Source organism: Harpia harpyja, chromosome 12 (assembly GCF_026419915.1).
Source record: "Harpia harpyja isolate bHarHar1 chromosome 12, bHarHar1 primary haplotype, whole genome shotgun sequence".
Lineage (NCBI taxonomy): Eukaryota > Metazoa > Chordata > Aves > Accipitriformes > Accipitridae > Harpia > Harpia harpyja.
The window spans coordinates 25,528,301-25,553,417 of record NC_068951.1 but is presented as its reverse complement, the minus strand read 5'-3'; the positions used below and the strand labels follow the sequence as shown (position 1 = coordinate 25,553,417).

The 25,117-nt window shown below is 40.9% G+C and overlaps 1 protein-coding gene across 5 annotated transcripts in view; it reads right to left on the bottom strand.

Moving 5' to 3' along the window:
* Positions 1-25,117, bottom strand: part of NYAP2 (neuronal tyrosine-phosphorylated phosphoinositide-3-kinase adaptor 2) — a 150,490-nt gene that overhangs the window by 15,519 nt on the left and 109,854 nt on the right. For all 5 annotated transcript variants that reach the window (XR_008237570.1, XR_008237572.1, XR_008237571.1 and 2 more), the window contains 2 exons: positions 22,278-22,490; positions 13,430-13,533 (listed from right to left, as the gene is read on the bottom strand). Coding sequence is in view for 1 of the 5 variants with exons in the window: in XM_052804098.1 (XP_052660058.1) it covers positions 13,430-13,533; positions 22,278-22,490 (317 nt within the window). In the remaining 4 variants the exon portion in view is untranslated. The remainder of the gene's footprint in view (positions 1-13,429; positions 13,534-22,277; positions 22,491-25,117) is intronic.

The window sequence follows — 25,117 nt, the reverse complement described above, 5'->3', positions numbered from 1 at the left end:
GAGTGAAATGGGAATTTGCTGTTGACGTGCATGAGGTCAGAATTTAACCCTGTAACTTTAAATTAAAAAATGAAAAGGATTTTCTATTATGCGATTTTAGTCAGGGTGAAGGCTCTTGCTAGCAGTGGCTCTGTCATCGTACAAGTTTCTCAGTATTTCCTGCATACAGATCTGTCTTCTGAGATTTTTCTGAGTAGCCGCTGCCACTCTGCTGCGGTAACTTACTATGCACTGAGACTGGTCTGGCTGGACAAGTTAATACAACGATAAAGTTAACTGTAAAGGAAGCAAATTTATCACTCCTAGGTCTCATAGAGAAACATGTATGATTACCATTGAAGCTCCAATTCAGTGAGTAACTTAAACACATGCTCAACTGGAAAATATGTATCAGTCATCCCCTTGATTTACAGGGATATTTTGCTATTTAAGATAAGCCAGTGCTTTGCTGCCTCAAGGCCAGCTAACTGAGCCTACATACAGTTGTGTGGTTATTAATAATAATTTTACAAAGGGCTAATAAATGATTGTTAGCTGTTTTGGCAATTATATAATAGATATATGAATATATTAACATATAATTGGCTATGTTACTGTGGACCGCAAAGTGTAAGAGGTCTAGCAAATAGTGTCTGTAATGTTCCCGTAAGATTGACTCATAAAGTATGATATTTTCACCCGTTCCCAAGGCTCACCTGCACTGGGGAAACTTTTCTTTCCAGCCTAAGGCCCTTCTATATCCAGTATTTATACATGCAAGACATTATAGACATGGGTCACCCCCTAGATTTATTGCAAGTCCCTCATGTGACTAGAGTTGGGATTTGCAGCATGACAGTCCAGCTGGTTAAGGGCATTTCTAAACCTAGGAGCACTTGACAAGCATAAGATGCAGATAACCAAAACTACACGGTGTGGGCTGTTACCAAACATTTTTCAGCCACAGAAAACTGTCGTAAGAGACACAAACATCTTTGCAATTTTAGATCTGTTAAAATAATTTTTCTGAAGAACTGGAAACCTTAAAATTAGTAAAAATAATAATCTTTTAAAGTTCTCATTTAAAATACATGACATTTTTTATTTTCATTGTTTAACAAGACAAAATGAGAATAAAAGTAGGTTATCAAAAAGTGGGTGCTGGCATTCATACTTTTTTATAATTGGCATACACATAATGTATATGAATAGCCACACATTTCTAGTGAAGGACTATGAACAAACACACATACATATACAGAGATATATAAACATACTATACATACATACATGAGTGAATATACATATTTATGTGCATACAGTATACAGACAAGATACTATACAGGTACAGTAAGTGCAATATACTGTATAAGGCTATACAAACACCGAAAGATTCTGGTGAAATGGTAACAACCATGAGAACAAAGCTTGGATGGTTTGTGACTTAACGCAGATGGTGGGGAAAACCTTGCTGTTCCATGTCGTGTTTTATGCATCAGGCACACACAGTTCGAACAGAAACATGGTACAATACATTCAGTTCATATACAAAAAAGGTAAGACAAGTGGGAGTGCATGGAGGTAACTGAAATGCGTATGAGCAGACAAGTAAGGTTGTTCTACCTAGAATACAGAATGTTTGGTTCATTTACAGAGAATGCCTATATATAAACCCATGCTTTCATGAATTCATGCCATTTTTATTTCTACTTTTTCCTTTAAGAATATTATAAAATTCTTGCCCTGAGTTAAACATAAATACACACAGAGAAGGGAAAAAAAAGAAAAAAAGGAAATTGCATGCTTCTGGTTTTTTTTAAATTTTTTTTTAACCAAGGCACAATGTCTTCAATAGTGGTTGCAAGACCATTTGAAATAAACTTAGCAATTGCTATTGTTCTGGTACTGCATCCTTCTTAATGTGACTAAACTAATTGTTTGCACACAAAAGTCTCAGAACAAGCTTTGAAGTGAATTTACAAGTTTTAGAAGAGAAACGCCTTAAAGAGAGATTCCCTAAGAGGAAGGAATGCTACCAAATTAAATTCCTCTATAGGCAACTTACTGATGTTTGGACCGAAACTTCACATAAATTGCATTATATATTTGTTTAGTATTACTGAAAGTTGTTACCTTTTTTTAGTAGAACCATGTATAACACTGTAAGAGCAGCTAAAAATGAGATGAAGAACTTCCAAATAATTTTTAGTTTCTTGTTGTAGGCAGGACAGGACAGTGATCTCACTGATTCAGTGTTTTATAAGCTGCAAGAGTTACAGCTTAGGAACACTTGTTCAATGACGCCATATGACTTTCAAGCCCTGTATCTCCCCATCTCATCGACCTGCATAAGTCATTTATTGGAAATCTTAGTTATTAGTTTCTGTGTATGTCATATTAAATTCTACCTACCCATGTACAAGTCTGACTCTCAAAAGAAAGGTCTGGATGCAAAGGCCACACTTGGCTGTTGTCCCCATGTCCGAGCCCTCGGGCTCCAGAGGCACACAGTTCTCACCAACTTCCAGGGGCTCAGGAGGGTACCTCACCCTCCAGGGAACAACCACCTACATTGTGCTGCATTGGCTGTGGCATCTGTCCCCATAAATTTCTCTGTTGAGCTAAGACTATTTTTCAAAGCACTGAAACACACCGTCCCAACTCTATCAAAACCAGGCACAACATAGCAACCCCCTGAAACCACACACCACACAGATGAGATCTTCTCATGCCTGTCCTAAGCCTTTTAAAGAAATTGTAACTCCCAATCTGAGAAACAACTAGGTAAAGACAGTAAAAAAATGTTGAGTGGGAAGTGAAAACCCTCATAAATGCTGTATTTCATTCTTTGTCAGAACATTGTTGAATTTGAAAAGTTTCAACAACTTCTGTGAGGGAACTAGCCTCTTTCTGTACTCTGCTGGCAAGCTTACAAAGCCTGTGCAAGAACAACAAGAGATCAGAGTAAGGGAATGCAATATTCTTCCTCCCACTGTCTTCCATCACAGCTGAAATAGTGGCAGCCAAGCCGGCACTTGAGGGTGAGGAAAGGTATGAAGACAGACTCTAGGTCTGGTCCTCAGAGACTGGTCACTGTTCACTCTGACACCCTCTTTCTGTGGCATTACTTTTCCTACAGCTGACCTGCTTTCACCTGTCACTGCTTCTCCGCAGCAGGTCTTTTTTGTGCCTAAACCCCATGCTATTGAGCGGTACAGTGGAGGAGAGCCACCAAAGCCATGCTTGGGCCTTGGGACCTACTGCGACAGCAGTGCCTGCTCAGTCCACCTCTGCCTAGCTTCCCCCGTGCCATGAATCGGAGGCCACTTTTGGTGGTGCGAGGGCCGCCGAGCATGCGCTCTCCTCTCATGCTCTTAAATCAGAGTCCTGGCAAAGTAGGACCCAGCAATGCAGTGACCTGCTCCTGCTGCATGACCAGCCCAGCTGAATGCTGAAGAAAAGATCTTGGGACAGCAACAGCAGGGCTGTCTGCCAACAGACGATGGCTTTGACACATTTGCTTCTCATGCCAATCAGTCAGGCATGCCTTGGAGGTGAGGGATAATGGACATGGCAATTCCATCCACTTCAAGGTTTGTGTTTTTATTTCTTTCTCTCCTTTTTAACAAGTTTTCTCTATTTGCAGTTTGTATATTTAGAAACAATTTGCGCTGCTCTGGACCCATGCACTGATTACGTAAGACCAGATTCAAGCTGAGACTCAACACAATGCAATGTGGAGCCTTCCCTAAAGCATTAACATTCTTCTTGTTGCTCTCCTCCAAAATGTTGACAGCATATTTAGCTGGACTGACAACAGCAGGATTTTGCCTTCCTGTGTGCAAGATACTTGTCCTTGCAGAAAAAAAAGAACTGTGTAAAGTAATCCAACTGCTCCCTCTCGTGGGCATGGGGCTCTGCTGCACTTTAGAAAGGCACAAAAGCGTACTCCGAAATCCAAACTCTCACAGATTTTTAGCAGTGCAAACTCCCCAGAAGGCTGTGTGACACACTGCAGGACCCAGCTCACGCCCTGGCACTTCTTTCTAGGTGGTGGCAGTCAGTGTGATGACTCATCCCTGACTCCTGTGAACATTCAGCCTGAACAAGAAGGCAAAATCCTACGGCTCTGGATGATTCAGATTTTCAAATACACTCAGGCCACACGCTGGTCAAATCCAGACATCACCTCAAGGTAAAAGTTGGCCCATGTCCCATCAGTGAAGTGCTTGTGCCAGGCGTTTCTCTCTGTACCCCACCGTGGGTTCTTCCATGCCTGTCCATCCTCCCAGGCAGGACCCAGAGGAGTTTTCTCCTCCTTGCTATTTGCAAAACCAGCATCCACAAAATTCAGTCTACAGTCATTTTTGCCTACACAGACACTAAAGACTTCTCCACTGGAGGAGCAGGACTTATCCATGAGAGGACCATTTGAGAAAGAGACATCATTTGTAAAATGTTCCTAGTAAAATTTACCTGGTTTTCTGGTTTCAGACATTCAAATGCATTTCCTTGTATTAGTGGAACATAAAACTAATTGAAATCACTGTTAAAGATACAGTAGATTGCACCCCAAATAGTTTTTGCACTTCATAATTCCACATAAACCGAAGCTTAAGCAATTCCTGACAGTCACATACTTACCAATCTACTCCCATCTGCAACTGCTTACTTTCTCGTCTATTACACTGAACTTACTAATCTTTGGGGTAAGGACAGTCTTTGTTCTACACACATTGTCTACCAACATGGGGACCTTATTTAGGACTATGACTCTTAGACACCACCGCAAACGTTACTGTGGTAGATCCTACTGGCCAACATTAATCGGGTTTTGGATCCAATGACTATCCCAAGCCTTATTAAAGGTGATGGTTAAACATAAGGAATAATTAAGTCCCTTTAAGGGAATAGCTTCACAGGCAAAAATAGAAGCTACCATCCAAAGCAATAAATAGTGTATAGAAAGTCCAGACCAAAACCCCATGGGAGTCTGATTACAGAGCGAGAGGCATGGGACTGTTCCCACACTGTGGACATACATTTTGAATGAAGAAAAAGATCAAGTATCAAAAAGAAACAACCATAATCTTGGCTCCAGGAGCACAGCGACAGAGATCTCGGAGGCATTGCACTGGCTGAAGGGGAACAGTTGGCATTTACACACAGGGAGAAGAAGAAAACAATTGCCACCATCCCATGAATTGTTTCATATGTTTTGCTATTCTACGTCCAAAGTACACAATAGACTTTCAAAACTTTTGAAAATTAGAGGAAAAAAGAGAGACAGAGAAAGTCATACCAGAGTGGCAATTAGCACAGTAGTTAGATATTCTTTTTGAATAGGAATTCAGGACTGCAACTCCCCTGAGATCTTTAACCAGCAGCCCAGGGGGATCTTTTTTTTGCTTTGGCCCAGAGAGCAAGTATGACAGAAGTTGGTTCTTCCATTGCAAATCCTTCTGTATTACTAGAACCACAAAAGCAGAATCACTAGAGTTTGATGCTAGTTTCAGATTGTGATTTGTCAAGGAGTGCATCTAGGAAAGTTTTACAGTACTAAGCGATGACATGGGTTTATGCTATGTAGCAGATACAAATTCTCTTACTAGCACGTTTTTTTGTTACCATTTTCCTAGTATTCAAACTGGATGAAAGAGTACTTCAGTCTACAGAGTTCTCCATCTGTCTGCAATGACTGCATTTCTTTCATATAATGGAAGTTAAAATAAGACTGCTGTGATCAGATACAGAACAGTGGATCTTGATTTATAGGTGCTCATTCTTCAGCAGCAGAATTCATCAAAGGCAGCAGTCAGGAACCCAGCCCTGTTACAATGCCCGACAACTGCAGGGTGTTTACTGACTGCTTTGAACTCTTGTACACTATTGCTGGGGAAAATGGCAACTTTAAGCTGAGAATAACAGAAGAGCACAGATGCTTTGTTTATGCTCACAGAGTAGCATAGAGCCCATCATATGCTTTCAGATGCACATTTGCCAACTAAAGCATGATAATGTCAATTCATTGGGGAAGTACTTTGTCTAGGCGCCTTCAAAAATAATTATAGCCATAATAGTAACAATTTACCCTTCTTGCATTCATTAATTACAGGGTGAACACAATGCTTACAAGGCATACAAGGACTATAATATGCTTTGTATACACAACTAAGGCTAGAGACATTAAGAGCTGGGCTTGTGATACTTAGTTGGCCCAGTACAGAGTTATTCATGAACTTAGGCATGAGACACTGCTGAAGAGTACTCAGTACTAGTCAAAATTCAACTCTAAACTATTTCTCTAAAGTTTTGCAAATTTCTTACAATGAGCTTATACCGCACTTAAACTACAGGGTATTTCTCTAAGAATGCATGTGGAGAGCAGCTAAGTATATATGTCAGCTTTTTTTTTGTCATATTTCCCTTCCATCATTCTTTTGTTTTAACGTGGAACAATTAGAATATGTGTTTGGGATTTTTCAGCTAGAGCACAAAATTAAATAATGGTTGCCCTGAAGATAAGGTTTCACATCAGTTTTAACGCTAGATTTTTTTTTTCACGGTAAAATGTGCATGTTTTAATTTCATTTCTGTTAGCACCTAAATATTGAGTCTTAAACAAAACGTTATCTAAGCTGTTGCATGGAAGAATTGGGGATTTAACAAGCCTCCTCCCTCCCTCCCTAATGCCAGCTGATGTGGTGCAGGGCTGTGCATGGTGCTGGGACGGCAGCCAGCGAGAGTGCAGCCACCCTTCTGCAGGCATGCAAGTGCCTGCAAGGAACATGGTTTACAACGACTTCTGCACAAGGTTCCTGCAATTATTCGGTGCAACACTGACGATTCCAGCCAGCAGGGAAAGAAAAAACCCCAACACATCGAAGTCACACTTCTTAAAGTAAATAACTTATCTCCTAGAAAATTCGGGTGAAGTTCCTATAAGATCTGAACAGGCTTCACCTTTCCCTACGCTGCGCAGGGCTTCGCCACTGGCAGCGTCAAGCAGGAGCCCCGCCGGCCGGGCAGAAGGGCAGCGCCCTCGCTGCCGGGGGAACCCAGCCGCTCCGGCCCGCTCCGCTCCGCTCCGCTCCGCTCCGCTCCCCCGCAGCCCCAGCCCCGCCGGCCGGCACGGACACCCTCCGGCTGGCGCGGCGCAGGAGGCGGCCGCCAGGCGGCGCCATGGGCTCGCCGAGCGAGGCCGGGCCGCGGGCGCGGCCTCCTGCCCGGCGCGGCGGGCGGGCCGCGTGGGCCTGGGCCCGGCCTCCCTCGAGAGAGAGCGCTGCGACCCGCCTGCCCGGAACAATGAAGTGACACAAACCGCGGGCAGCCCCCGTTTTTCACGCAGAACCGAGGCAGCTCGCCCGCCTCAGCCCAGTCCCGCCGGCCTGCGGGGCGGCTGCCAGGCCGCCGAAACGGCAGCGCTGCCCCAGGCGGGCACCCTGCTTCGTGTTCCCGGCTCCGGGAAAAAGAAAGCTTTTCCTAATCCATTTGGATTTTCCAAACTGTTCATTTTGAACAGTTGTTAAAGTGCATTTTCGTCCAGGACTTCTCTGGCACAGACCCAGACAATAAAGAAGGTATTTTCTCATGTTCTTGCTGAACGTAAAACAGTGCACGTTATACCTCTCTCAGACCAACTGGGAATAAATACAAGGACAAACCCCCTTCCAGTTGCATATTTAATGTGGAAAGATCTGCCTTCTACCTCCCCAGCTACGTTAATACATTAGAAAACTATGCTGGAAAAACCCTGGTCTCTCGCTTGCAGGACTCCGCAAAGCTTCCGTTTCCCTTTCCTTAAGACAGCTCCCTTAGGGAGGTCCAACACCAAAACCAAGAGCCAACCCACCCACCCCAACACCACTTCAGGTCACTGCTCTCCCCCGGGGCACTGCTAGCGAGTCTGACTACGAAGCCGAAGCCCAGCAGGAGGGAAGATGCCAAAAGCACGTCATTTCAAAGGTTAACTGTAGGTAGGACCCAGCAGTATCATCCATATAGCTTCTTCCTAACACTCAGCACCTGTACCTTAAGTCTGAAAAGGTATAAATGTCTATTACCTAGCAGTGGAAATTTTAATGACCATTATCTGTTCATGGGTAAACATCCAGGAGCCTCTAACGCACACAGAGCAGGAACGATCCCAGCTAGCTTTCCACAACCAACAGAGGTGCTTAAATTAGGAGGATAAATTACCAGGTTATCCAAGGTGACAGACATGCAGCTCTGCATGGTCACTGAGGGTTTAGCTAGGTGAATCCCTTCTGCAGGCACCTCTCTTCATATACCCCATGTGGAACCCATATTATACCCCTGATTTAGACATCTCAGAGGTAGGATAGATCTCAGCTGAAGAGTACACTTGGTCCTTCTACAAGTCTGTTTTATTATTTAGCTACCTAAATACGAATTTAAGGAGTCAACTTGTATGTAAAATTCCTGCCTATCAAAGATACATACTCAAATAAACTATTGATGGATTCACTTCATTTGGTGCAAGACAATAATTACATGGCCAAGTCCATTCTGTGAATGGGAGGCCTTTCCCCTTTCCTATATTATATTCAGATAAATCATAAAATAAGTTAAAGCTCTCCTCAGGAGAGCTTTTGTAAGGTAATGGTTAGTTTGTCCATCATGTGGGCCTTCTGTGTCGTGTTCACTGATGTGGTAGTATGGGGGAAGAAAAATGCCGTCTCAGCTTGCTGGGGGCTCAGGAAGATACCAGGCAAGTAATGAAATGAGCTGCATTTTTTTGTTAAAAATAAGCCACAAAAAGTTTCTGTGTTGATTCTGATATATTTTCTAGCTTTTTCTTCATTTCTTCAATGCAAGTTGAAACTCCTTAATTCATAGCTGTCCATGTATCTTCATTCCCTCCTCTGAGTTATTCCTTCTAATCTCAGCATGGCTTCTGGATTTTTACTTTGATCATCACTGTAAAGTTTAAATCTTCTTTCCTTGGTTAAATTGGAGCTAGATATCACTGCCCGGTCCTCCCCACAAGACACCAGACCTTAAGAGGCATGCAAACCTTCAGAATTAAGATAGCGTACCTTGAGGAGGCAATAGTAAAGGACACTGCTGTCAGCCTGCTGAAAAGCAGGTAAAAAACAGGCAGCATGAAGAGAGGCTGCACGTTTGCAGATAAGGTACACAGTTTTGTGGAAATCTGTCTGAAAACAGGCTCTGCTTTGCAGAAAAGCTGAAATACCACATTGTAACTATCAGGAGTTTTGTTTTCAAAGGGTGTACTTTCCTTCAGATTGTGGATCTTCGTTATAAACATGCACTGCTGTGCTGCTACGCAGCTTAATACACGTGATTTCCAATAGCTGTCTACATCTTAATGAAAACAAACTTCACCTTGCAAAAATAATTTGCATCAAAAAATCTAGAGATGGTTATATCGGCTCCTTTTTCTTAAAATGGAAACCAGTGGTTTTTTGGTGTGCTGACGACTGTTTTGGAGAAGCCTGGCACTGACCTAGAGATGATTTTACGTCCATTAAAAATACGGATGCGAGATGCTCTGCTCTCCAGCAGAGGGACTTCCACAGTGCACGTTGCTTGAAATGTTTCTTCTTTTGTGACAGACATGCTCAGTGCACGTGTATCCTGTATGCGACAGGGATTTTTGAGTCCATCAATAGAGTGTAATCCTTTGTTACCCTGAGGTGAAGATGTGGAGAATGATAGGATGCAGGGATACATCACTATATCGCAGTAATACCTGTGACTCCAAATCCTGCTTGCTTTACTCAAGTGAACAATTTTGTTCACTGTGGGGGTCCCCTGATATGACTGAGCATTTACCACTGCAGGGTGAAACATCTGACCATGCCTGCTACAGAAGTCTCAGGCACCAGCACAGAGGCTCTAGCAAAATGGGTGATGAGTTATTTATTGGGGCATCCTTGGACCATGTTTATTCTACTTTATAAACCTCACATGGTGGTTAACTTCTGCTGTTCTCTGTCCACTTGGATGGCTACAACAACTGGTACTTGTTTTCATTTCCATATAAAGGCCGAACTCGGACTTTCACTATTTCTAATTTTATTCACACATTTCTTATCTCTAAGCTATAACTTACTGTACTTTCTAGAACATTTTCCATTCTCTGAAAGCTCTCTGCTAACACAGGAGAACCTTTACATGGCATTGCATTTTGTGATATGTAGAACACTTCTCTGGTACTTACACTCCTCTCTTTAGGATATTTATATTAAGGTATGTATTTAGGAAATATAGCTATATGCCACTTCTGTAGCTCAAATATATTCCATGCCATATTACAATTCCAAGCTCTCCACTTGACTTTCTCTGCTACTTCCTTAATTTCTTAAACTTTGTCCTTATGCAATCAATAACTTCAGTTCCAAGATAAACTTATGTTTATCTTTCAGTTTAAATTGACTCAATTCATTACTTCATCCAAGGTTAATTCCTGCAACCAGCTCTTTCAAAACGCCCTCACCATTTACCAGAACTAAGTACAGAATGGCATGCTCACTACCTGGCTCAGTGTGTTGGTAACTGCTGGCTGACTCTACACTACAGAATTTTAAAGTGTTCTCCATCAGAGACCAGCCACATAATTCAGCTCTACTTATGAGCAATTTCTTTTTACTTATAAATGATCACTATAATGCTTACCACCAATACACCATAAATATATTCATGAATATTAACTGGTTAATCCTCACAATTCCTACACCAATAAACAAACAAGAAAATAAGGCATGGGGAGTTAAATGTCAATAGTTACACAATTAGCCAATATTTGATTGGGATTATAATTTTTGTTTCCTTAGATCAGACCTATTTTTAATTACTAAGCATTGTCAGCACTTCCTTGAATGATTCTGTATTAAAAACGATGGGCCTTGAGAGTTCAGTTGCAAACCTGATTTTTTTCCCCAAGTTAAACATTTTGAAAAACATCAGTTTGGGATCCATGAAGATTTGAGAAAACTGATTAACAGTAATCTGCCCTTTCCCAGATCTTGTATCCCTGTATGAATGTTAGCTGTGCCCATCTCATCAACAAAGAGGTGGATAACAGGATGCGTCCTCTTAATCTTCTGGAAAGTCTAACTGCTGATTATGATGTGGTTAAGGAAACCAGTATCAACACAATCAATAGCCACAGCACACAAAAACCAATACCCTGTACACCACAATCTGTCAGATTCAGAATGGGCTAACAACCCAGCCATTTCCAAACACATTTCACCTGTCGTAGATTATTTGCACATTAAGATAGAATAGGTGTATAAAGAACACAATCAAAGTAATATTTGTCTCTACCATGGAGATAATAAGACTTTTGTCATTCTGCTGGAATCAGGGTCAAATCCACACCTTTAAAAAATTATGCCATCATAATAAATGACAACTTAATAGATGGACAGTAAGAGATTGACAGCTTGAAGGGAAGACTTATGGGGAGAGAAAGCTTTTACCAGTTTTTCTTCTTTTTCATGAAGCCATGTCCATACTATACATTATTCAATTAACAGGATCACCCTCTACAGTCACTTGAAAATTCCTCTTATCATCTTTGTTCCTTTCTTCTGTATGAAGTGAGGTGGATTTTTCCTCCACAGTTTCAGTGAACCCTGGCTGTAACTTCTAAGAGGCTCATTATCTCCTCTATCACATCAGCTTCTGCTTTCAAGGCTTATTGTTTAGTTCTTAATATAAACTGAGAGACTAAAATCCCTTCAAAACACCCAAGGTGCCTTTGCCACTGAGTAACCAGCAAAGCATCATGTCTGCTGTGAGACCCATTTAATCAAAAAATCGTATACTACGTGAACACTGGGACACTCAAAACCTTTGGAAGTACAATTACCCTAATTTCTTTCTTAGATGAAGGAACACTTGACGTGATATTTAAATGGGCTGTCATTTTGAATCTCCATTATGGATTTAGTTTTCTTATGTAAACTATGCTTTAGAAATGTGCAAGGTTCTGTTAGGCATTGTGTCCAGCAGGGCTCAGAAGTAATACAATAGCATCAGCTTTGCAGGTTAAAGAATTTTAACCTGTATGGACTAGGCTACCCAAATGTAACCTTCCTAACAAGTAGTTGGCTGTCTAGATTGAGTAAATCGACCTTACTCTTCTAGTCACTACTTTTGTCAAGACTTTCTAGAAGCAACTCACCAAGCTACAAACAACTTAAATACATGATTATTGGAAAGCAGTCCTCAGGGAGTTTTCCACTCAAATCTCATTGAAATTCCATGGGATTATGGGGACTAATTCCCTGAAAACCAATCAAAAATTCACCATCTAAATAAGGGTGTTTGTGTGGGTGCATACATATATGTATATGCGCATATATACATACATGTTTATGTCTCTTTGTGCATATATATACCCAGACACATACACAGTGATGTGTAGGCCCGTACACATACACACAAGCGATACAATACTGGAGTGCTTTGAGCTTGACAGAAGGCATTCACATTATGTTTAAGTGAAACCTCTTCTTTCAATTGCTACTCTCAGCAGTTAGTTCTGTCAAACTAATAATACAGGTCTGCGCAGCAAAATGATACAATATCAGTATTAGCATATAAAATAAAGGTAAGTATAGGTTTCCCGTGTCTTTATTTCTTTTCCATTTTCTCACTATTGGAGAAATTTGCCAAACCCAAACACTTTCATTTCTTTCTCAAGGGTCTATGTGGCATTTTTGGTTTTGGTGAGGACAAAAAAAAGTATCTCTGTTTAAGATACACGGAGATGTTACCCCTTTGATTTGGTTTTTGATTCCTAACAATATACAATAAATAATAACTACAGTGGACTATTTAATAGTCCTGTAAGCATTACATGGCCTATAGCTGAAGAGAGTCTAGCTGCCTTAACTAAACAAAATAACTTGCTGTAAGAGCAGTTTTCAGGACAGCAAAAAATCACAGCGTAATACAATCATGCATTAAGCTCAAAACAAATGTGAGACTGGCACAAATATTAAAGTACAACTGGGCAGAAGTCAGGTATGTACAAGTCATTGACAAACATTGGTGCAAGTGCTTTAGACAAGAGATTTAAAAGAAATTTACATAAAAACATAGATTAAATTTATCAAAGTTTGATAAATTTTAAAGACAGTAAAAAAGTACAGAAAACATGAAAAAAATAAAAAACCCAGCCAATTCATACAGTACAGTTTTACTACATTTATATTACAGAATGAAGACAGAAGAGGGTACAAGGAATTAAGAGCAAAGAAAATTCTACTGGCTGTGGTCAGTGGAATTTCATTGCCAATGAGAGATGTGCACACACAGATGCACGCACACGCACAGAAAATAAAGGCAAAAACCAAAAAAATAATTTACTGTAACAAATGACAGACAGAGGTGAGAAACATTTGGCATGTTGCAGCACATGAAGTCATTCACGATTGGCTAACGATGGTACCTGGCTCGGCTGAAGATCACTGGCTTGCCTGAGCGGAGTAACGGATGGAGGAGGCACACCTGATGTTGACGCAGACCGACCTAACCTGCAACTTGCTTTAGGCTCTGCAGAGGAATAGAGAAGAAAATACAGCAGTGAACAGGAGGTGGGTTACTGCTGCAGTAAACTGTAACATAGTGGACCCCAGATTCCCTTGAAATGGAGACTCTGGGCTTGGTTTCCACTTGAAGTCTTGGACATTTGGCTGAATCATGAACAGATGTTGAGATCAGAAGAAAGGGGATTAAGACAGAACCCATCCCATGTCCTGGCCTCTTTCCTCTCCTCTAGCAACGCTGAAGCTGAAGTATAGAGCATAAAACGGCAGACAGACAGGAAGCATATAAAGGAAACCACCTTGTTGCCCCCTGCCCCCCAGCCCCTTTTTCTACTCCTCATAAAATACAGCAGTGATTAAAGGAGTTACAGCTGTGTCTGGTTTCATCTCCATCACAGAGCTGAGGGAGATAGTAGCCCAAAGACTGACTGTGCTGAGGGAAAGCCTGAAATGCCAAAAAATGAATGAGGGAATGTATAAAAGTGGTGAGGATACTGTCACACTTGGGGACTTGGAATGACACCAAAAATACTTGGAAATCTGATGTTAATGGCAGTGAATTGAGAGACAGAAAGTAGGAAGAAAGGAGACAAATCACAACATCAAGAGTAGCAAAGTCTGAAGTCAGTTTGCCAGAATCAAAGCCATTACAGAAGTAGAGGTTGCCTTGAAAGAAAGCTCTATTCCCGAGAAGAACTGCACAGAAATTAGTTACTTCATTTTCCTTCTGCTGTTGTACATGGAGGCATTTCTCAGAAGGCTCCGCATTGATTTCCAGTGCAGGTTACTATTGTTAACATACCGACACGAAGGTGACCGTGCAGCTCAGGAGTCCTGGATGAAGGTTTTTGTGTCTCAGCCATGTTGACACCAGTCAACACCCCATATCTAGTCTAGAAGAAACTGTCTTTTCCTGAGAAAGGGGTCTGCCTGTTTCTGCCCAAGAGAAATATTTGTCCCTACATTTCCTGTTTATGGCTGAGGAAACATCTCTCAAGCCATGACTTTTAGCTCAGATGGATGTGTTCATTCTCCTCATGGTTTATAAGCCTTCTTCCCAACCCTGCACCTGTCTTTTCTATTTAGTGGGCAAACACTGAGACCAAGGACATTTGCACTCAGCAGACACACTTTGTACAATAATAGACTCTCAATTTTAACATTGATAGTACTGCTTTACCATGAATAACAAGTAATTACAATAATATCATGCCTCCTTACAATGGGTTTAAAGAATTCCTTCAATTCAATCTCACATTTTCAAGAAGAAGGGAAGGACCTATGTCTCATGCAATCCTGGTTTAGCAAGTTTGCCTTTGGAGCACACGTTTTCTCACATATCTTTTGCTTGTGTCTCTCTGAAATGTATTTTCTCATGCCTTATTTACACTGCTGCTTTGTCTGTGTTTGTTTTATACTAATACCTCTATTTCCTACGTGCATCTCTAGTATCATCACTAGCCACTGGTTGGGCCATTGTTTGAAAGGAATAATATGTCCATCACTAGCTTGTCCTTAAGGTCACTTGGCACATCTTGGAAACTTGAAGACAGTTGGCACATTACGCCACCTACCAGCAACATGCTGAAATGTGTTCTTTCAATCTCTGATGCTTTTTCATTGTCTCTTTAAATGCTTATTTTCCTCGGATGTTTCAGAATTCAATAGGGTATGGAGAAGAGCTATCCACTTAAGCTGGAGCACTCAGGCCAATGAAAGCATCTGTATGGGTGAATATTCATCAGCTAAATATTAATAGGTTGGTTAACATCCAGCTGGCTGAGCAGCAAAAATATTTATGCTGTTTGACGAATGCATTATTCAATTCACTCATTCCTAGTCAGTCTGTAAACATACCACGAGTCAACATGGCAATAAGCATGCAGAAAGGAGCAGACCGATCTCCCCCATAACATTGCATTTTGTACATAATCTGTTGTTTTGCTTTTTTTGGACTTGGGTAGTGATTCTGAAGGTTTGATTAGATTTGGTTTTGTTCTGATTTCACACTGTCTGGGTGCCAGATTTCTGACTGTTTCTTTCAGTAATATAGATATAATAATGGATCTCATGTCTGTTCCCTCCTGGAATTTTGCTGGGGTTTCAGAGAGGACAAGAATTGGGGTTTTTTGGGTTGTTTTTCCCCTACTGCTAAATAGAGACTCTGTTTTTGCTGTGACAAGCAGAATCAGACACCCAGTATGTAAAAAAACTCCAAGGCACTGTCTGCCATTGCTTCTGAATTGTTTTCTTTGCTTTGGGAAAGCAGAGAGAAGTGTCATAATTTCCAATTTGGATATATGTGCAACAAGAGATTACCATTTCCTTGCCAAAGAGACTTCTTTCATCTGGCATCAAAGAAATAAAACCTATCACACACAGATGAAGTATTAGTTCCTTTATCTCCCTGTAATATATGTTACAGTATTAATGGAAACTATTGCAACTTCCATGGTGATCCTCACCAAAAGAGGTTTCAGAGATGGCTCCATCAAGCTTTTTTTAAAGTTCAGGAAGTTGGGTTATGCACTGGAAGGGAAATGTTTGGGTTTTTTAATAGCCATTCCATTGGTCTTAGTGGGAATATTTTTAGACCAAAGAAATACTCTATTCTACTGTAATTAGTGCTTTGAGTAACATCTTCTCACTGCACACTACTGTGGGGGAAAAAATATCCATAAATGGTCTGTTGCATAAGTGATGCCCAACTCACTGCTCTCTATTCTGCAGCATGTTATTTTTCAGCTGTGGACAGCTTATTCACTGTACTGAGGCTAACTGGATTTTGATCACTTCAAAATAATAATGATCACCTCAAATAATAACTTCTGCTTTGGGCTATCTAAAAAGTAGTAAGAAGTCCTCTTGCATAATTATGTCTACCGTCCAGTCACTTTCAGTATCTTTACCTCTTGGTTTTCATGTTTTAAATGGTCATTTCAGCTTGTCTGCAAGGCCTGCATATTGATACCAATTCTGGTTCTGGAATGAAAATTGTTTTTCCTATTTACTGCTCAGAGTCTTGAAGGAAGAACAATTTCTGCCAGCAAATCTCAGGGACGCTTTCTATTGTTTAATTCATGTTTATCTCATGTGGACAATATTGAGACAGCTCAGTATTAACACCTGAAATGAGTGAGTAGTCCTGAGACTTCTTGAGAAGTCCCCTTTGTGACAGTAATTCATGTGTGTGGAGCAGAGTTTTATCAGCCAGCCTGATAAGCACATAGGGAAGGCCCTGTAGATATCTGTCCGCCGAGGAGGACCCATTTGCTCAGGGTCCATGATAACGCAAGCTAAAATACATCTAGCTCCATACTGATGAAGTTAGTGCGGCACCCCATCTCTGTGCTGTGCTTCACTTCACTGTGCGGGTGGATCCTCTGGTTCTAAATCAAACCTGCCAGAAAGAGGGTTCCAGAGACTTCACTCCAAACACAAGACCCTCTCTGCATCCACAGCTAGGGGCCTTCTAACACTGCCGTAAGCCACTCAAATGCTGACGAGGGCTAAGAGCCTCCTGCCAAGCTAGGGAACTCATAGGCCTGTGTCTAAGTGCTTTACTGGACTGGGGCCAGGGTATGCAGTGCACTTGAGTAGCTGTTAGAGATGCCTGTTGCAATCAATGGGCAGTATGAGGTTTGAATTCAGCAGATTGTTCGGGGTAGCTAGAGAGCTGCACAACATACTTAGTTATGTTATGCACAAAAATGTTCCTAAGATTCAGTTGCTATATTTAACTGATGAAGCTTTCTTTGGTGGTATTATTTTGCACAGCTTCAAATGACACATCACTCACACTGTGCCGTATTACAAAAAACGCACTGCTTACTAAGTGCCTGAACCACCTCCAGGAGCCAGGCGCAGATGCAGTGTAATGCTAGTAGGGGATGGCGGATCAGCTGTGTCTCAGTCCCCTGTTATGTCACCCACAGCAGCCACAACACTCCCAACAATGCTAGTGGTTGGTACCACAACCACCTCAGCATGAAGTAAACCCACACACGTAGTCAGCTGCAATGGGACCAGCATTACTGGACTCTCAGGTTTAAGCTGAGTCCTGACAATGCCAGTAGGATTACCTACGGACATAAGCAAGCAGACAGCCCTAAAGGACAGCATTAAGGATGAGAATTTTAGGAGAGACTATCCAACACAGAAGTACAGGCTTTCCAATCACAAATAGGATTGCCTTAAAATTGTGTACTTAATTGTGTATTTAAGCACTCACATAAATGACCTGTTTTCCAAAAGTGCAAGTGCTGTCATCATAACTAAAGATGTAGAGGCTTGGCTGGTTGCATTTGGGGCAGGGGGTGTTGCTGGATTTTCCTCACTAAAGCACAGTGCTGAAATGCGACAAGATTTTATGGAAATATTTTTGATCAGTTTTATACCAATGTGCTATGGTTTTCTATATTCTCCAGAAATACAACAGCTCTGCATGATTTTTATTTTTGGATCTTAACGGGAAGAATTCTCTTATTCATCCAAGGAAGGCTTCATTCTGCCTATCCTAATCTTAATTCAAAAAAATACTCTGGCTGTCACTTACATTGGAGAAGCTTCTTATCCTGTCACAGTCTCTTCTCTGCACATGAAGAAAGAAATATTGCTTATTTGCTACAGCTGCCAAGAAGCACGTTTTGAATTAAACAAGGCGATGTGACAGGCAGAGAGTAATCACATGCAAAAAAAGAAAAAAAAAAAAAAAGAAGAAAAAGAAAACATGCATGGAAAAATTAATCACACCTATTATCATCATACTGACCTGGCCACGCTGGTCTCCTAAAAAGAGATGAGTAAGCTGAAACATAACTTGAAATTATGAAACCTTGAGGTGGAATAAATTATATAGCATTCTGTCACTTTAAAAAAAAAAAAAAAGTATTTAGGACTTCAACTGCAAAAGCCACTTACTGCTGAAATAGCACAGCAGCATGTCAAACTGAACTGTTTTAAAAAAGGGAGCACTGAACCTGTAGAACTCAGTGTTATGAGATATCCATAGGTTAAAAGCTTAGCAGGTCTCAAAACCAAGTCAGGTAATGAGAAAAACCATGTCTGGATTAGATGGGGTACGTTTTAAATTAAGATTTTTTCTGAACTGTCATGTCTCAGGTCTATGTCAATGACTGAGGCAACGAGGGAAGGAATAATCATGTCCTACTGGCAGTGTTTTTTCCTTAAAATTTCTTGCTGTTTTTCTCTGAAGATTCTGGCATGGGCTACTGTCAATCTTGGGGCTCTGGGTAAAAAGGACAATTGTGCATTGTTCCAAATAGCTATAACGCCACTGCTGCAGACAGCAGCGTGCACTTCTACAGTCAGGCTCTGTGACTGTGACCCTACAACCTGGAGATGACACACCTGGCTCATGATGCACTGGCTTGATGCCCTTGGTGTACAGCTCCCAGTACTACTCATTTTACTTTAGGTGACAGGTGCTGCTAGGGGAGAACTTGTGTGCAGAGAACATGGATGACCAGTGTAGGCAAGGTCTGGAAGCGTCGCATCCTGGGCTGGACCTCCTTGGGCAGGCTGCCCAGTAACATATACCTCCAGCATTAAGTTGCCTTCACTTGGAGAATCCTTGAGGATTTAGTAGCACAGTGATACTCTGATACTGCCTGTGAGGAGAAAATTTAGGGGTTGGTGGGAGTACTCAGTCGTTTTTGAGTGAAGCAGCCCTAGCTAGCGTGAACTGGTACTTTGCCGCTACTCCCTTCCTGTACCAATAAATGCGTCTTGTACCTTGGGCTTTGCAGGCATTGCTCCATTCCCAAAGAGCTTGAACTTAACTATTCATTACTTCTGCAAATCCACAAAGCTAGGCAGTAATTCCACTGAAGGGTGGGCATTTACTCCCTTCCTGATTATCTACAATGTTTTCAGCTAGAATACTAATGGACTGGCTGACTGACAAGTTGATGGTGATTCAAAACCAGGACACAACAAGAGTATGAGATTTAAAAGGCAGCGCACTGCCTGTCTCTAGCAGCAGGTGGCAATGCAAAATGCTTCATGGTTGCAGTTAGCAAAAAAGCAGCAACATTCCAGAAAATACTCTTCAAAGCTCCTGGAGTGAAGTTATCACAGCCTTCTGTTTCACTGATCTCGTCTAGCTGTTCGCTACAATTGCACTGACTTTCCTAAATGCCAGCATGTCCCCAAACCACTTGCGCTGCTTTCCATAAGAAACAATAGGATGCCAAGAAACAGAAAGTGGCCTTGACAAATTATGTGACAGATGAGAGAACAATCAGGCATTAGAGACAGTGATATTCATGTGCACCTGACAGGCCAGGCTCATTTGAACAAAATGACCAGAAAGCTCAAGATTCTGTTTGGAGATGGCTCATTCCCCCTCTGATCTTACTAGTAGGTGCAGAGAGAGAGAACCCACAAAAAATCAGTACTCTCACTCAGATATTCACTCACACCACTCCAGTGCCTAGTTATTCTGTTCCTCAGCAGACCTGCCTATGGAGCACACATGAGAAGTCGTTTCACATCCTTTCTGTTTTACAGCAGATCAATTCAACCCCATTTTCCTTAAGTTATTCCAACACTGCCCTAATAAATGCCTGTACCGGTATGCACTAGGAGGTAGGCAGCAAACTGGTGTTTCAAGGACATGTCTGCACAAAAAAAGTCACCTTTTTTTCTCTTATCTATGATGTTGGAAAGAAAGCAACAGCAACAATGACCGTACTGGGGACTGCCCTGATTTTATTTGGTCCTGTGGTAAATCTAAGTTCTAAATTCCTAGCACAGAACTACTTTATCTCCTTGACTCCAGAAAGCATTTGTATCCATACAGATGTATTAAATCTCTCTTCTTGCATTCTGTTACAGTTCTAATTTAATTGTGAAGAATGAAGTGTTACAGTTCATATACAAGTTCATTGAGGAGAACTGTGTACAGCATTTTGAATGCGATGCCCCACCGATTAAAGGTAAAACATGTTGCTCAGGCAACAACTAGACACACAAGGGAAAAAATATTCATGCCAGATGAGAGGCAATATTCATCAAATGAAATGTCACAAAAACTGCGGGGAAAGAAAAATCATCAGCAGCTCTCAGATTTTAATCATAAAAAAGGAGTCAAATTTCAGCCAATAAAATATTTCCATAATTTTTCTTTGACAGTCCTAGCTATTTAAGACAAAGTCACAGTTAACTAAATCAAGGCATGATTCAACAACTATTACGGTTTGCTGATGCCAAATGAAGATCGAGGCCAACATGTTTTGTCTGCTTTTGGAGATCAACCAACTCCTTGAAATAAAACTAATGCAGGAAGGTTGGACAGAAGTGCTATATTTTGCTAAGAACTTAGTCTTTAATTTTCGTTTCCCTTCCATTCTGCTCTGTACTGTCATCTTGCAGAACTGAAAAGATCGGTACACACCTTTGGTCTAATTATCAGATGTCCCGATACTTCGATGTGGTACTTTTGTACCTATCCTTTTACCTGCATTAGCACAGATGATGCTCTAATACACTGGGAACAGAATTTTTGAAAAAGCTATGAGCTCATCTGGAAAATTCCTACGTACCAGGATTCTTTGTGAGAACAGACAAGTAAGCAAAAGGCAGTAACCCCCAAATAACCTGTGCTAGTCATGAGATTTACAGAACTAGTCATGAGATTTGCAGAAAAGTCACTTTTGCTGCCCCAGGAAGGACTATTTTGGGGGTCTGTAGCAAGAAAAGCTGGACTACACAATTGCTGCAAATGATATGTCACATCAGCAAAGCCTATTCAAGTTATATACTGAGTTTCAGGTGCTATTTCCAGCAATGCAGGGAAAATGCGAGTCCTATTATCACACAGGGAAGCGATGCCCTGAGTGAGGGGAGAGCATCTCTGCCAGCTCAGCACTGTAAAGACTCATGTCTGCCACTGACTGCCCAGCAGATCTCTTGTGCAGGAATAATTTCTTGTTTGAGTAGCTCATTCCTGGTCTTATGCTTACTGAACATTGACCATGAGGCTCCAGTACTATGTATGCCAACTGTTTTTAAAGTAGATATTTTTCACAATCCAACCAATAAGCAATGAAGTTACTCTTTTAAGAGAACTGTCAAATCTAAAAAAGTAATAATGCAGTGCTTATACCAGAGCTATACATATCTGTTTATAGATGTCCATTCATGTATCAGTTCTGTTTGTCTTAGTCAATTTATAAACAAGGCTGCACTATTTTTCGTGGTTTATGGCAATTCACTATTTTATATATATAAAATTGATTAATAAAATGGACAGGTATGAATTTGAGACTTCTGAAATCCATAGTCACTCTTCTAGAAATTTATGTACAAGTATAAAGCAAAGGCTGTCTGTGTCCAGTCACTGCATAACAATAAGACAGCCTTGTTCTGCACAGTGTGTTTTTGTTACTGTATGTGCTATCTGAATTTATGAACTTCTCTCTGAGCTGCCATCCTGGGGGTGTCTTTGCCATAGTGTACCTTTTCAATGTCAAGTGGAATTCCTTACTTCTTTTAAAACAGATGAACGGCATGTTTACATGCTTGTATTACCTGCCACCATCCCAAATCCTGTTCCAGTACAGAGCACAAGCAGACAGCACAATGCTCATTAGTGCAGCAGTCAATGGGCAGGGCAGATTCTAGAAGATATTTGGAAGTCTAAAGAATCCAGATGCTTACCTACATCTGTGTATCCTTCAGCTCACAAGGAGATTCATGAGATCTTCCCTGCTCTGCTACTTGACATACCTGAGCTGTTGCTTCCAGCCAACATGGTTGGACTGACAGAGGATCTCCCCAGCCTGCTGGACACCACAGGCGGGCCTGGCGTTCCATCCCATTCCTGAGCTTTCCCTGGCTCCCTGGAGGAAGCTGTCCCATGATGGACTCCCCTCTCTTTGTTTTCCAGCTTTGGTAGTGGTTCAGTGCTGTGACTTCTGATCTTCAGCTCATCCAGTGGTTCTACAAAATACACAAGTGCACATTTCATTATGGAGTGTCTGCTAACTACCCACATCATATAACAACCTTTTGCTCAGTATTCCATATATACCAATCATAAATCTTTTAAGGGCAATTTATGTCACAATTTTACCATCTAGGCCTAAACCCTATCGTTTATGTAGGTTTCAATATACTTTTTAACTATTAAAATGATATACAATGCAGCAGATGGATAAAATGTAACTTTTCTGTTACAACTTTTATATGCCAGGAGAATATTTTTGAAAATGGTATCCTACCAAATTATGCTTTTATTAACAATTTATGGAAATACTTGAATTTTTTTCAGCTGTCATTTCATTGGGAAGAAGTTCTTCTTTGGGCACTTTCTAAGGAAGCTCTTTCCTAAGGCAATATTGTGCAAGCAACATATCTGTACTCCTCATAAGCTCTAATAAAAAGCACACAATCCACAAAACTGTCCAGTGTTAATATTTTGGGTGTGCCCAGCACCATAACCTAGGGAATAAAATTTCACTTGGCTGGAAAATCCTTGGAGTCAGAAAATGACTTTCTGTTTGCAACACCATGAGTCAATATAAGGAGGAGAAATTCAAAAAACAATTGAATGATTTTTCAAGTGAAGCAGTGACGTCTGCTTTCTTCATGGCTGGTGATTTTCTGTTCTTTTCCTGAGACCCTCATTTCTTCTCTTGCAGGTTGAGCAATGCATGCAGAAACAATTCATTCCTGACCTTTGCCATCTGTAGCTGTAAAAAACTCACATGAAAAACTAGATACAGAAGAAACATTAGATTGCTTTTGGTTGTAACAGCTAATTACTGTGCTAGTCAGTTATTCAAAGCTTGCTGAACTGTTTGCCTCCTTTTAGCAAAAAAAAAAAAAAAAAAATCACTCTGAGTTTGGAATTTTATACCTCATATTTAAGCCCAAAGACATCCTTACATGATACTCAGTTCTAGTCATTCAGATTTATAAATCAAACTCCCGATGTGCCTTAATTTCTGTAACTACAGTCTTGGAATTCACATTGGATAGAGATGGCAATCTTCCCTTGAGCCCTATCTCAAAATCTTTTTGTGGCTGCAACGGACATTACAAGATTTGCAAGAGCCAAGCAAAGGGAGAACGCCAGGAACCATTCGCAGGCAGAAGATGACAACAGCCCCCCACGGGACCCATGCGGAACAAGAGCGGCCTGGCTGTGCGGGACTGCCAGAGATGCAACAACAAAATTTGTCTCAGCAGCCACTTCCTCTCCCAATTATCCCCAAGGCCAGGAACTGGGACTATCCAAATGGAATTGCCACTCAGATGATACGGTCCCAGAAAAAGAACCACATTCAAACCACTTTAATCTGTCTGCGGCTCAAAACCCCACACACTTGCTACTGCCAACAGAGGAAGATGCAATTTTAGATACTTGCATGGTATGGTAGAGACCCCACCTATGCACAACAGTAACAAAATATCATATTGTTTTGAGTTCTTTGACATTCCAGTCTGAGGAGCAACAACACAGTCAGCCTGAAGTTTCCTCAATGAAATGTCATTTAGGAAACACGTAAAAATATCTAACTGGATATGCAATGCCATATGTAATCATTAGTGTAATTCATTAATTACTATCAGTTAATAGTAAAAATTAATGTTAAGGATATCACACCACAACCTTCAAAATTTTTTTTTTAAATCACTCACAGTAGTTACACTCCATGAGAAAAAGATAAAACTACCCCAGTTTAGCAAGTCTCGTAAATAGGATTCAGTGACATTTTATGTGACAAAGACCTTCAAAAATCAAACCTCTTCCTTGAACTTTTAGGTCACTTCCCTACTTTAATGTATGCAAAAAGACACTGTAATGAAAATCCAAACTGTTTGGTTTTCCTAGTTGGTAACCCCAGCAGGGTACAAGGTTGAATAACAGTCTGTATCAATATAACATGACATCTGCCTTTCAGGGACCTTTGCTACGAAATGTCTATAACACAGCTCTGTCTGTGACTGCACAGAGAGACTTGCTAATACAAGACCCATGCAAAGAGATGTAGAGCCCAAATAATAACTAGATTTGAACTATTTCAGTTATCAACAAAAAAGCTCTTGTATTTTTTCTGAGCATTGATCTATTAAAAATAACGCTGTACTTTTTCACATAACAGATACATGCAATATCTGAATTTTTTCTTTACACCAATAACATTCACTTCTTTAAGATACTACTTATCTGGGAAAAGGAAAGATATGAACAAAGTTTCAAAATTCTTTGGAAATGCACACAATCCTCTTTCCCACCAATACACCATGCTGTCTAGATTGCAGCTCTTCCTTTCCAGCAAGACAAAGAGAGCGCCAAAAGAATAGAACACACTTTTAAAAAAGTCAGAATCTGGCCCAGCAAGTGCCCCACCAACTTAATGCATCATTCAATATATTTAATTTACTGTGTCATTCATCTGGAAATGCTGTGATTACCTTAGTGAAAACCTTCTCTGTGTGTGCCTCATTGACACTACTTGAACACCACCCCTTGAAATTTCACATGCTCATGCAGTCAGCCCTTAGTTGCAGTGGAAACACTCTGGTTGAGTGTGGAGCTAAGGATTTACCCACTTCAGTTT